At 42.4% G+C, this 14,250-nt stretch overlaps 1 protein-coding gene across 2 annotated transcripts in view; it reads left to right on the forward strand.

Annotated features, from left to right (window-relative positions):
- The window catches only part of dock5 (dedicator of cytokinesis 5), a 76,325-nt gene that overhangs the window by 25,415 nt on the left and 36,660 nt on the right, over positions 1 to 14,250 (forward strand). Inside the window, exons 8-20 of one of the 2 annotated variants that reach the window (XM_088624626.1) lie at positions 737 to 894; positions 1,625 to 1,706; positions 1,888 to 2,017; positions 3,873 to 3,945; positions 4,580 to 4,722; positions 5,818 to 5,943; positions 7,904 to 8,028; positions 9,404 to 9,502; positions 9,934 to 10,006; positions 11,170 to 11,273; positions 11,908 to 12,088; positions 12,583 to 12,680; positions 13,357 to 13,446. In XM_088624626.1, the coding sequence (XP_088480752.1) occupies positions 737 to 894; positions 1,625 to 1,706; positions 1,888 to 2,017; positions 3,873 to 3,945; positions 4,580 to 4,722; positions 5,818 to 5,943; positions 7,904 to 8,028; positions 9,404 to 9,502; positions 9,934 to 10,006; positions 11,170 to 11,273; positions 11,908 to 12,088; positions 12,583 to 12,680; positions 13,357 to 13,446 (1,482 nt within the window). The remainder of the gene's footprint in view (positions 1 to 736; positions 895 to 1,624; positions 1,707 to 1,887; positions 2,018 to 3,872; positions 3,946 to 4,579; positions 4,723 to 5,817; positions 5,944 to 7,903; positions 8,029 to 9,403; positions 9,503 to 9,933; positions 10,007 to 11,169; positions 11,274 to 11,907; positions 12,089 to 12,582; positions 12,681 to 13,356; positions 13,447 to 14,250) is intronic. The other variant, XM_088624627.1, reaches the window with a different exon arrangement.

Here is a 14,250-nt window from a genome sequence, read left to right on the forward strand (position 1 = left end):
TGACTAAATTCCACCTTAGGGTTACAAATCCGGCCTGCGTAAAGTCCCTTCTTATTTCAGTCGGTGAAGCAATTGTTTTCCACGCGATCTGCGGTGCAGTGGGGCTGCTGGCATGTAACAGATGCCACATATCACCCAGATGGGTGCTGCATTTTACAGGTGGCTGAAGTGGGTTCCCTCCTGTTTGTAAAGGGCCTACGGATGGAAGGTGCTATAACAAATGTTTTTCTAGATATATTTCCCACTTTTTAATTTTGAAATGTATTTATTTTCCAACATTTTTTAATACTAATTTAGAGTCACTAGTTCTTAATCAGTTTGCCTCCGAGACCCATACTTGCCCAGAATTTTGCAGAGGTATTACAAATTCATCCAATGAAATGTGCTTTGTTTCTTTTCATTGTTACAGTAGAGGTCTTTGCACGAGGACATCCAAATCTCCTCCATCTACTGAAATTTAGGAAGTCAAATGGTAAAAAAAAATCTTTACAGGTGTCTGCTTCAGAAGGCTAAGATCCCCCAAATTCTCTTTAAGTTGGCAGTTTTATTTCTTAGTAATCAGTCTGAGAATCTCTTCCAACCTTTTCTAAAAGATCCCAGCTTCCAGAACAAAACAAATTATGTTCTTGTGCACCTGTGAGAGAATGTCCATGTGGAGCTTTATTCTTGTTGGGTAGGCTGTTCACAATGGTGCTGTGGAGATGCCATTGAAGAGTTCTCCGTCTCTCCTTCCCAGTCTCGGCTGCAGAACCTGGAAATGCGCCGCCAGTCCCTCTTCAGTGTGGTGCACACTTACAGCCTCTTCATGAACCTCAAGAACTTTGTCTGCAACATCGGGGAGGATGCTGAGCTGCTCATGTCACTGTACGACCCTGACCGGTCTGAGTTCATCAGGTCAGAGGTCATTCCGTACATCTTCTAATAGTACTGCAAACAGGGCGTCATGGTAGAACTGTCATTATCCCAGGATATAGTAACAGGCAGGGTGCGGACACCTCTTCTTCTGAAATGATTGGGCAATTGATTCTGTATCATGACTAAGGAAAGTGGTTTCAAACAGATGGCTCAAGGTGTGTTGCTTAAACATTTAGAATCATACTGCCATTAACAGAGATTACTACATGGACGTTGACTTTTCGTTTTAAAGTGAGGAATCACCAGCTATTCATCTTTTTATACCCCGATTCTAAACCGGTTTGGCACTGTTGTGACCATCTTATCTGTACAGAGAAGATTCAATGTACAGTATGCCCCCCAGTAACAGGGTTACCATGAGAAAAAGGAGAGGTACGGCAAGATGGAGTGACTCTGGCTAATTAATAAAAAAATAACATTAGCAAATCTCTGCAGCTTGCGGGCTATTGCTTGTTGAATCCTTGAATCACTTTAAGCCCAGATTTGAACAAGTGATTTCTGCATTTTGGGGCCCACATTGTGTTCCAGACAGATGAACTCAATTAGGAACTGAGGATTCATAAATAACTGCTGTACAGTTTCATAGGCAGATAAACTGGCAAACCATTACTGGGGCTAAAGAACCCTGAATGAAGGCTGCAATGAGTTATGTTAAATAGCAAAAAAAATCATACAGTTATGTGGGGTTTCTCACTTCCTTCTATTGCAGTGAGAACTTCCTGGTGCGCTGGGACAGTACTGGAATGCCCAAAGAGATCGAGAAGCTAAACAACCTGCCTGCACTCTTCACGGTAAAGAGCTCAACCCACCCCTTCCAGATGTACTGTAGTAGAATATGATTTGCTCTGCTTTTCTCATGATATCCCTCTCTCCTTCCTAATTCTCTCACCCCCTCCCTCTTTTCACACTCTCCTTCCCCTGGCTCCAACCCCCTCCCCTCTCTTAACTCTCCCTCTCTTTCCCTCCCATCAGGACCTGAGCAGCAGTGACCTGATCAGGCCGCGCGTCTTTCTGGTGTGTCAGATCATCCGCGTGGGCTGCATGGAGCTGAAGGAGGGCAAGAAGCACACAGGCGGGCTGCGGCGGCCCTTCGGTGTGGCAGGTGTGGTTCCAAGAAAGAGGCGATGCTCTGTCTGGCACTACAGTCCCCTCCAGTGCAAAGCAGGACAGTGCCACACTGCTGCATACAAAACGGTGCTGTGTCATAGAGTTCATTACAAAATCCATAAGGCTGGTATGACATTGTACCATGGAGTGGGACAGCATTGTCAGATCATGGATGATTCCTTTGAGAGGGTTGCTTATTTTAACATGGGAGGGTGGTGCGTCTCATTAGTGTTGGTTTCTGTTAATTTTTTTCTTTGGGCATGAGCCCTTTTACATTTCTTGAACTACAAACAGCATCCTGCTATACTACTGAATGTGTCTATGAGTAATGAAGCTGTCGGCATGAAACTAAACAACCACTAATAGCCTTATTATCGAAAAGATAAGAAAGGTAGCAAACTAGAAGAGGTCATTTGGACAATCTGGCTCATTTAGTATTCTGAGATTCTCATGTGCTCTTATTTTTTTTATAAAAGTAAGCGATTGTTATGTTTTCAATAGATATAGGATGTTTAGAACATCATGCCTTTTGATTTTTTTGTCTTAACTAAATAAAACTCTTTGGAAGAAATTGTGAATAAAAATATATGTGTGAGATCTGTTCTTATCCTTAATCAGTGAAATGCTGAATAAGGATATAATTGCTGTTGCTTGTAAATCAATGCAACAAATATCCTTTGTTCTCTATGAGTTTTATTGAACTTGTTTTATTCATAAAAGCGTTAACTATTAAATGTTGTTATTAGTTTTGTTCGAGATTTTTCGAATTCCTTTATTCTACTCCAGTTCATTCTCAAGGTTCACAAAAGGCTGCACCTTGTGTTTCCCTTACTAAAAGAATGAAAAGGTAATTAATTGCTCCCTGCCTCTCAGACAAGGATATCGTTTCACAATAGTTGGGCAGGAAGCAATAATTTCTGCTGCCACCTGTTTGGAGATTAAATGAACCAGACCTGAGTGGAAAGTGGAGGGGGGGAGCTTGTTTCACTCATCTGTTTCTCTGTCGAGGGAGAAAGCAAAGCCCAGAGGCTAGACATATCATGGTTTCTCGACTTTGTCACGTAAGGCCAAGCTACTCAATTTCTGCATGTTTGATCCTTTGTTGTGCGTCACCTGATCCGTCTGAATGCAGGAGCAGATGTAGAGAGAGGATGCCTAGGCCATTCTGAAGGCAGGGAGGTGGCAGGTGTTTGCCCTGGCTTCATATCACTTGTGAGGGACTGGTCTGTGTGGAGATCAGGACCTTGGAGCTGTGTGCTGAACCTTGCGATTGAAAGATTGAAGTCCTGTACACAGGGAATCATGCACAACTATGTGTCATTGCAGGACATTGATCTGACGTCACTTCAAGTTGTTTTTTGACCAGTACCCAACATGGCTGGGCATCTTGTTCCAGTCATGTTCCTATCTTGGTTCTCAAAGTCTTATCTCAGTATAATATTAAATATAATTTCCATTAGGGTGTTATTTTTGTTTTGGTGATCAAGAAGCAATTCATTGGAATTAACTTTATCAGTACCTCTTAGGATTTGCATACTACTATCACAGAAGGCCACAGTGTTCTCTGGTTTTTGTTCTATCTGAAGTCTGACTGACTTATTTGGATTATTCCTGATCTCCACTTATTTACTATTGAAGGGCAATATATTGGTATACCTGTATGTAGAGGTTTAAACCTTCTTCATTCCTGGGTGTCTAGTATCTTGCTCAGGATGACACAGTAAGCCAGTGGCTGAAACGTGCCTGTGTTCTGAACCTTATTAGAGAAAAGACCACAGTTCCCACGGAGCAAGAGACGAACATTTTGGAGGTGATAATTTAGTGACCAGGGTTTTTTATTTTGTTTGCAGTGATGGACATCACGGACATTGCGCATGGGAAAGTGGACGATGAAGAGAAGCAGCATTTCATCCCTTTCCAGCAGTGAGTCCCTGTGCCCGGTGAAATGTCCTCAGACTGGAATGCTGGAGCCTAGGAATGGATTATGCCTGATTTTGAATGTAGTGGATACCTGTAAAGACTGCTACTTTGTAGCTATGCTTATGTAGGCTGTAAATAAGTTTCTACACATTGGGAACATACCAGAAAGTTTTGAGTTAGGTCTGGCCTAACCCATAAGATCTGTGTTTAGAATGATCTTAGATTGCTTTTCATTGAACTGTGTGACGGTAAGTCTACAGCCTACAGTAGTCAGAGGGCATGTTCAGTTTGACTGTAATGGTGAAGCAAGATTTGATAGGGTGGAGGATTAGGATGTGGACCAGCATGTTGCCTTAATGATGTCTTAATTATCTGTGAGGTACAGCGTGATTCCAGCCCTGCTCAGACTGCTCCCATGACCAACCTGCTTTGTACCAGAGAAATGTGTTTGTTGGCACGTTGTTCCAGTGGTTTGGCAGTATTTGCTCCTTCCTTTTTTCCCTCTCCCCGTCTGGCTCCCGCACTGTCATTACACTCTCTCTCCCACCTTCTTCCTTGCTCTTCTTCTCCCTGACTCTCTCTCTTACACTCCTTCTGTTTTTCTCTCTCTGTGCGCCTTGCTTTCGTTCTTTCCCAGGATTGCCATGGAGACCTATATCCGTCAGAGACAACTCATCATGTCCCCACTCATTCCCTCCAGAGTAATCGGGGAGAATGAGCCCCTGACCTCCGTCTTCAACAAGGTCATCGCCAGTCGAGATGTCAACCACAAGGGTCAAGGTGGGGAGTCTAATAAGTCAGATAGGATTGGAATTCCTACTGTCTGCAACTCCCTGCTCACAAACCTACTGCTTCACACCGTCAGGCACATGTTTCTCGTGCTTTCACCATGCTTTCTTGTGTTCAGCCAGCATGGTGCTTTTCTGCATTGTACTAAGGTATTACTACAGTCTCATTTGGCGTTCCCCAGGGCTCTGGTCTTGGTCCCATTTATATTTTCTGTGTGTTTCTACTGGGTCACAGTCATCGTAGATAAGGTATCAGTTCTAATTTCTCTGGTGATGGCTCCTACCTGATTTCTCTTTGCATAAAGCCTAAAATTAATCAAGCTTTATCTTCCTTGTCACACTGCTTAGATTGTTTAATTTGGATTAACAATTACCCAAATGTTTTTCAGCTGATTTTTGATTAAATTAGTGGTTCCACTCTACATATCAGTTCAGCATATGTGTCAGCTTTAGTTTGACTATTGTAGGCCATGGAAACAGTCCAAGCACTCAGGTCAGGAATCTTGGTGTCAACATTAATCTGAGATTTGCATCTGAGGATAATCTTTGCAGTGTTATAAATGAGTCTTTTTTTTCCTTTGCGCATCATTGCTCATGTCTGTTCATATATCTCCTAGTTTGCTACAGGGAAGCTGATGCATGCTTATGTTTCTGCCAGGCTTGATGGTTGGAATTCAATGCTTGCTGGTGTATCCAAAAATGTCGGTAACAAATTGAAATATGATCAGAACTCAGGTGCTTGGATCTAAGTTAAAACTACAATTCATAATTATCTTCTTTCCTATTTTAACTTCATTGCACTGGTTCTGTCTGGGATCTGTCATTCACTCAATGCCAAACCTTGTGAAACTGCTTTCTGTTTTGTTGCAGAAAGGCTGTGGAATGATCTCCCAGCCCACTTTAGAGCTTGCATGTCAGTCATCACATTTAAATTCTTAAATCTTACTCTTAATTTTTTTTTAATTCTTTAATTTATTGTATTAATAATGAACTTTTGGCTACGAAAACAACAGCAGTTAGAGAAATTGGTTAGAAATGTTCAAAAATTATAATTGGTGCTGATCTTTTTTCACATCTGTCCTTCCAGGGCTGTTTGTCACTCTGAAGCTTCTCCCAGGGGATTTGTCTCAGGTTCAGAAGGATTACCCCCATTTTGTGGATAGGACAACTGCCATAGTGAGGAAAATGGGCTTCCCTGAAATCATTCTTCCAGGTGGGCCCCACTGTCAGAGCTACAACGTTTAAAAATGAAGGTTAGAGGCCTCCAGAAGTGATTCCAGTTGTGCATGAGCATCTACAACCTGGAGATCCAGCTAGCTTTAAAATCCATGATGAGCCTTTTCGTCCTGGAGATCGCAGCCATTTTTCAGCTATGAGATTCTATATCTTGAAGATTACAGCTGTGAGAAACTGAAATAGAAACCTCCTAGAGCAGGGATCTGCAGCCCTGGCCCTGGAGAGCCTCAACCCAGCGGGTTTTGTAGATCAGCATTAAATTATCAATTTCCAAAGATTTGGAACAGTTCCATTTTGATCAATTCAACAGATGATTTGTTAAATGGTGTAATTTAGATATAATTTAGGTCTAAAATCTAATTACTCTTCATCCCTCAAAGTCCAGCGTTCACTTATTTTTACTTGCTTGATTTCTCTATAGCTTGTAGGTGTTGCCAGTGTTTGAAAGCAGGCGACCTATAAGACTAATTGAATAGAGACCCCTGTCCTGGAGCATGATGATCACAAGTGATTCAGGCCCCTGATTCAAGGCCACATCCTACAACAGGGATGGGCGATCTTGATCCTGGAGGGACCATGCGCCCTGCATGCTTCAGTCAGCTCTTAATATTTACCTAAAGAGACCAATTGAACAGCTTTTCTCAGCTCTTAGGTGCTGGTGTTCAGAGAGGATATATAAAATATATTCCTGTCCTCTATTCATGCAAAAAAACAGGTTACTGTATAACGTCTCCTTTTGTCTGCCATTTTATAATAATAATAATAATACATTTTATTTTATATAGCGCCTTTAAAGGTGGCTTCTCTAAGCGCTTTACAGAATGACAACAACCATAAATAAAAATAATACACAAGATAAAACACAATTGCAATATATAGTGGAGACCGTGGATGGTGGTACTAAGAAAAGCAGAGGGGTGAAGAATGGAACCAGTTAACTAAAGGCTCTTCTAAAGAAAGTTTAGAGTTTTGAGTCTGGATTTGAAGGAGTTTAGAGAAGGTGACTCTCTGATATCCTTGGGGAGAGAGTTCAAGAGCTTGGGGGCATAACAGAGAAGGCCCTGTCACCCATACAATGTAGGTGGGCTTGGGGGACAGTTAAGAGACTAGAATTAGAAGAGCGAAGGTTGCGAGGTGAGAAGTAGGGTGATAATAGTTCAGACAGGTACTGAGGTGCCAAGCCATGCAGAGCCTTATAGGTGAGTATGAGGATTTTAAAGTCCACACGGAATTTGACAGAAAGTCAGTGCAAGGACTCCAGGATAGGAGTAATGTGATCACTTGCACTAGACCTGGTCAGCACTCTGGCTGCTGAATTTTGGACATACTGCAGTTTGTTCAAAGTAGATTTAGATACCCCAGCGAGTAGAGCATTACAGTAGTCAATTTGAGATAACACAAATGCATTGATCAGCTTAGTGATAGCATAGGGCGTAGTCTAGCGATATTTCTGAGGTGAAAAAAAGGATGTTTTGACAATATGCTGCACATGTGGGTCGAATGTTAAGCCAGAATCAAATATCACCCCAAGGTTTTTCAGTTTAGACTGAAGCTTGAGTACAGAACCATCTACAGATAGGGTTACAGGATTGGCTTTACGAAGTTGATTGGGGGTGCCAATAAGCATGACTTCAGTCTTGTCACAGTTAAGATGAAGGAAATTTTGAGCCATCCAAGTTTTTATGTCAGAGATGCAATTAGATAGAATAGAGACAGTCACATCAGTGTCAGGTTTGGTAGGGATGTACAGTATATTTGAGTGTCATCAGCGTAGAAATGATAGCTGAGGCCATGTGATCTTAAAAGCTCACTTTATTAAAGCTCATTTTATTACTAGGCTGGTATTACAGACTCGATCTCTATGTTAAGACTTTTTGCGTATTTTAAGATTTCATAAGGGGGGGCACAACCCAAAATCTTAACAATTGATATTCTAGGAAACGTGCGCAATGACATCTACGTGACGCTGGTGCAGGGCGAGTTTGATCGGGGTAAGAAGAAGACACCCAAAAACGTGGAGGTGATAATGAGCGTGATGGATGAAGAAGGACTGCCCATGGAGGTGAACAGAAACCCTTTCCGTGAATGCTCTCGTCTTCTAGACCCCATTCTGTCTCCAGGACACTGCACAGTGAACCCCTTAATGTTTTTCATGACTGTAGAACAGGCCAGCCGTGCAAGCTTTATAGCCATGTTCAAGTATTGAACAACAATCACAACTAATTCAGCCCATGATTGGTTCATTGAGGGAGTCTGACAGCTGGGCTGGAGAATGTGAATCTGTCCTGGAGCAGAGTTGGGGATGAATCCTTAAGCTACAGTGTTTCCCATCACCCTGCTCACTCTTCTCGTTTTCTCACTTTCCCAAACAGACATGGACCCCTCTTCTTTTTCTGAACCCTAGATTCCAGGCTCCTTACGCAGAGTGTGATCAGATTTTGAATGTCTTTTTAATGTCTGCCTTATCTTTATAGACTAAAAAGAAAACAGACACCTTAAATTAAGCTAATCCTCAGATGACTTCTTGAATTAAGCTCCTTTGTGCCTTTTCAAATTACCTTCGAATATGTGAAAATGTATCCACATGTGTGAAGGAATTTAAATCTTGTAGTTCTTTTTCCTGCCCTTATCGGTAATACAGCAACTCTTCACACTTGTTTATTGCTGTCATAGTGGCTAGTTTATACAGTTTTAATAATATACACCTTTTTCAGGGTAAAGGGTTTAAACTCTTTTGGGGAAACAAAAAAAAAGTAATCCATTAAAGTAAAAATTACTTGTACAAAGGATTACTTTCCTAATTTAGCAAAATAAAAGAATAAAAAGTCATCACGTAGTTCCTGATAAATTCTTAGAACCAATTTCTCCCTTTCTCTTATGAATTTTAAAAATGTTCTAGTTAAATTCTATAGTTATTATAGAAGTTAAACTTCTATCTGTAATGGATCACATTTTAAACGGCGCTTTCCTCAGCAATGGGTTAGAGTATTGTTTTATTGTTCTTTGATGCAGCTGTCAGTAAAAAAAAAACAACAATTTTCAACATTTTGCAGAGGTTACAACCACAGCAGTTTGTTACTTGTCTGTAACCCATTGGCTATAAAAGGCAGAGCTTTAGGAGGCTGAGATATGGTCTCTGTCTGTAAATGGGTGCACTGGGCTCAGCTGAGGAGGCTGCTGTGAAGTGTTGTGTGGTCAACGTGTGGTGCTTGATGCTGGACAGAGATCTGAATGTGAATTGGAAGAAGGTGTCCCTTTGATCCAGTGGTTTCATTCCAAATCAAACCAAACACACAGCATGTTAGAGAACATGCGGGGAATTCTTTTGAAATCATAGCGTAAATCACATTTATGCAAAACGAGAGGAGGAAGCAGACGGCGAGCTGCTGCCAGCAGCTGTTAATCGGTGCTCGGATTTTCTCTTCCTTCTCCGGCAGAAAGCCATTTTTCCTGGGGCCGGCTATGACGGAATCACGGAGTATAAGTCTGTCATTTACTACCAAGTCAAGCAGCCCTGCTGGAATGAGACCGTCAAGGTAGGCAGAAATCAGGATAAGCTCTGCATTCCATAAATGCCAAATTACTCATTTCATAATGAGGCTTGTTCACGGAGGAACTGTATGGATTTCTGTTGGTGACCACTTTTTATTTGTAAACACAATTTTGCATATGCAGTGTATACGTGTCCTGCACACATTGGGGCAGTTTTCACTCATACTACCCTAAGAATTGGTTGCTTGATTCTTCTGTAAGACTGAAGTGAAAATTAGAAGGTTAATGAAACTGGAGAAAGGATTTGTGGATTGAGGATGTGTATGCACAGCACTAGAACAGCAATAGAAATGTGAAGCTGTTCCCACTGATGTTGTAGCACTCATGCATGTGATTCCTGATGTCTCTGTCTATTGGGTGCAATTCTCCAGGCCAGTCCGACATCTCACATTGCTTCCCTGTTCTGGCCTCCCAGGTGGCAATTCCCATTGAAGATGTGTGCCGATGCCATCTGAGGCTGATGTTCCGGCACCGATCCTCACAGGACTGTGAGTTCCCTGCTCCCCTCAATCTCCCTCAGCAAGCTCATGGTTGAACACGCAGGTTTTAACTCGCAGCAGGAACAAGAAGGGCTTCACTGTGGTGAATAAGAGGAAGTTCTAAACACAAAGTCTATTATTGTTACACCACAGTACTTTATTTAAACGGCTACAAATGGTGGTGTGATGACTTACAAGCCAATTGGGTGGAGAGGACCAAAATAATATCGTAGGCAGAAACACAGTACACTCATCCCTCACTTGTCAAGCCCAATTCATTCTGTAAAATAAACTTGTTAGTGAAATTTTGCATAGCGAGAATTAAATTTACATTACATGCAAAAGCATGAGATATGGTTCCCAAGTCTAGAAAAACACATAATATATGTTATTTTCTAGCTAGCTTAGTACTTCAGCATCAAATTCAGCACTCCTCCTCGTGTGTGATAATCATACTCAACCTGTCCCTGTCCTACTGACACTAGGAACAGAAATCTGTGAACACTATCAGCTCTGTATGACGCGGACACAGTGAGCATGGAACAAACTAGAAATCCAATGAAAACAAAAACATTTTCAATTCCTTAATCTTAGTCTTCCGCTAGTCTTTTGTTTTTTTTAAGTGACAAGTGAATTCTCACCCAAACAAGAGCTGTGGCTCAGCCGGAGTAGAGGCTTGAGTCTCAATGTGATTGATCAAGACCAAAAAAAACAAACAAGAGAGTGCTTTTCTGTATGGCAGCCTTCTCCTGTCTCAATAACACACAGTGGCTTTCTTCTCTTGAACACAGAACGTCTTGCCATCAGTGGGTTTTTGTCCTCTATGGATTGGATGGCTTTTTCAGAGGTTGTGTACAATGACGATCGTCTGGGGTTCAAATGACAATGAATTTGCACTAAAAGAGAGCTTATGAGCAGTGGTCTGGTGAGAGTGAAAATTGAGCTTGTATAGTGTACCTTCATTCCCGTTTCTCAGGTCTTGAATGAGCAAAAACTCATAAAGAGGTTGTTCCCTGAGCACGGGGTGAGAGTAGTGTTGAAAACAGATGTGCTGCACGTGGTGAATGAAGTCAAGTGATCGCTGAGGATTACACACTGTCTAAATGCTCTGTGGGTCAGAGAGTCATCCAGAGGTGTGCAGATGTTGCCCTGACAGCATTTTCAATCTCCAGCAAGGGACAAGTCAGAGAAGCCGTTTGGCATGGCCTTCGTCAGACTGATGAAAGCAGACGGGACCACACTGCGAGATGGGAAGCATGACCTCATTGTGTATAAGGTGCAGTTCACTGATTAAAAACATGTTTTGCACGTTCTGTCACGCAGCTACCAGGATCTGTTTTGCCTTCCTTGTCGTTTTACAGATTTTATTTTCTCACTATTTTTGATACGCAGAAGGCAGTCCTTTGCAGATTTCTTTTTTTTTTTCCTAGAACGAAGAACGTCTGAGCACTGACAGTTACTATCCTAACCCTATCTAAAGCGGAGTCATGCACCAGGAGAGTGCTTTCTGCCCAGTTGACGGGGGTTTTAACAGTGGCAGGGTAATCTTAGCTCAGTCAGGTGAATCACAATGAAAAGGATCAGAAGACAGAAGGAGTCAAGTTTCCCTTTCCATTCAGGAGGTAGTTTGGATAAACTATCAAATAAATAGACAGCCTGCAGGTTTCGTCCATAGAAAAATAAGGAGACCTAGGGGTGAACTATGCATCGCCCACTGCTGCTACAGAGTCACTTACAACATTTCAGTAACTTGAGCTTTAGTAATCTGGTAAGAGAGTCAGTGGTAGGGCTGGAGCTTGAACCATGAACCTCCTGGAAACAAGTCCTTTACCTTAACCACTGGACCAGCTAGGATCTGTCAGTAAAGCCATCCAGAGCCCTATCATGACTGATCTGTGTTGTAAATGCAGGGTGATGTAAAAAAGGCCGAGGATGCCAAGACCTACCTGAGCCTGCCTGGGACCTGGGCTGAGGTGGAAGAGAAGGACAAACAGTCTGGGAAGCCCTTCCAGAACTCCAGCATCATTCCTGTCACCAAAGACAGCTTCCAAATCACCACACTCACCTGCTCCACCAAACTGACCCAGAACGGTGAGCTGAACACACCCTAGAATTTATGAACATACCCGAAATGACTAACCCTCAGACAGAATGATGCACACTGTGATAGATAACAGGGAGTGAAATTTTTTATTTTTTTAGCAGATCTTTTTGAAGCATTTAACCTCGGAATGAATTTAACCTAGTTTTCTCAGGTTGTGACCATCACATAAGATCATAAGGATTTCAAATTACATGAAGGAACCCAGGGTACTGGCATCAAAAGTGTGGCTAGGTAGCTTGTTCCACACTCCAACAACCCTGTGTGTAAAGAAGCACCTCCCTTTCTTAGTCTTCCACGTAGTTTTCTTCCAATGGTTTAAAATGGACTAAGGCACGACAGCTTGGGCAATCAAAATGGCTGTTTTGTGGTGTGGACTGTACTCAAGTTTTTTTGCAAAAAAAAATTATAATAAGTGTGAAATTACAGTGATGATCCTACACAAGGGAAGGGACTGACTGCTTGTAATGTCTGTTTCTCTCAGTGGACCTTCTGGGGCTCTTGAATTGGCGCTCTAACCCTCAGGACTTGGATCAGACACTACAGAGGCTGATGGAGGTGGAGGGGAGTGAAATTGTCAAGGTGAGTGGGTCGGATGGCAGGGCATGGATAGGCACACAGAGTTTAATACTGGACATGTTCTGCCGCCACACACATTTAAACGCTAAGGAATTAAAACATTTAGAAAGTCTTTAAACTTGATGCCTAACTTATGGGCAGTCAGCTATGAAGAAGAATGAAACATCCTATCCATCCTTCCATTTTCTGACTGCTTTATCCAATATCGCATCGCAGGGGAGCTGGAGCCTGTCCACAGGCACAAGGCTGGAATGCAACTCCATCTCAGGGCACACACAGACACAAACACACATGCCAGGGCCAGTTTTGCCAGTTAACCTATCTGTATCTCTTTGAACTGTGGGTGAAGAAAACCCATACGAACATGGGGAAAACATAAAACCCCGCGCAGATAGCACCCCAGGAATCGAACCCAGGGCCTCAGTGCTGCGAGGCAGCAATGCTAACTACAGCACAGTGCTGCCCATGACATACGCTAATGTTGTGTGTCTTTCCGCTTTGAAGCTGTTGTTAAGTCTTTATTTTAACATATCCTTTCCAAGCTCGGGACTTGTATCCATGGGCTTTGTGGCTGTTGTGGGTTTAGAGTGCTAACCACTGTTGCATGGGGCCTGTTAAATGTCAAAGATGGCTCAAACATTGGAGGGCGCCGGTACCCTGAATCTCTTTTTGCCCACAGTTTCTGCAGGACACTCTGGACGCCCTCTTCAATATCATGATGGTGACATCCGAGAAGGAGACCTACGACAAGCTGGTGTTTAATGCCTTGGTGAGTAGGAGTATGCACTCTCTGTATTGAGCAGAAACTGAAGCACGCAGGTGGGTTTAGTAAAGGAATGCAGGCTAAGTCTGATCCCATGTTTCTCCTTTGTACTTTGATGTCAAGAGTCACCTGCAAAAATCTAAGTAGCTGTTAGAGGTATAAGGCATATAAAGTATGAGGAAGAAGTCTTATTGTGTTCATTAATCCTGTTAGATGACATTGACTACAGAGGTTATTTAGGTGTGGTCCAGCTTTCTTGGAATGGGTTTACCTAGGCCACAGACAGGTTCAGATTCAGGTGAGTTAGAAAATCAGGGCATTTTCTTAAGCCTGGGACACACAAGCGCATTAATTTGCCTCACTGTCGAGATGTCTCCCAGACACAGTGCCATTTAACAGGTGCTTAGGCTCAGGGTGACAGCCAATGTCAGTATCTTGTCTTCAATGTCATTTAAAGCACAATACTCACCCTTCCCCCCTCCTTGTCTCTTGACTCCACTCTCTTTTCTTTCTTCTTCGACATACTGTAAGCTCCCTAATAATGAATGAATTTCTTCCTCCTCTTTCCCTGTTGATGTCACAGAGGTTCGAAGTCTTTGCCAGATACAGCTCTGCTTCTTTTTTATCCTTGAGAAGGGCCAGTGTGACAGATCTGATTAGGGCTTTTTGCGGTTGACATGTTGGTGTGTTGCAATCCGCTGTGTAGTAAAACAAGAAGACGTGAAGTGACACAACCCACATGTGGTCCCAAGCTTAGTAAAACCATTTTTGTAAAATGTGTTAGCCATGTCTCCAAATGCAGTGCTAACT

This window comes from Lepisosteus platostomus, chromosome 3 (genome assembly GCF_059453375.1).
Source record: "Lepisosteus platostomus isolate fLepPlt1 chromosome 3, fLepPlt1.hap1, whole genome shotgun sequence".
Lineage (NCBI taxonomy): Eukaryota > Metazoa > Chordata > Actinopteri > Semionotiformes > Lepisosteidae > Lepisosteus > Lepisosteus platostomus.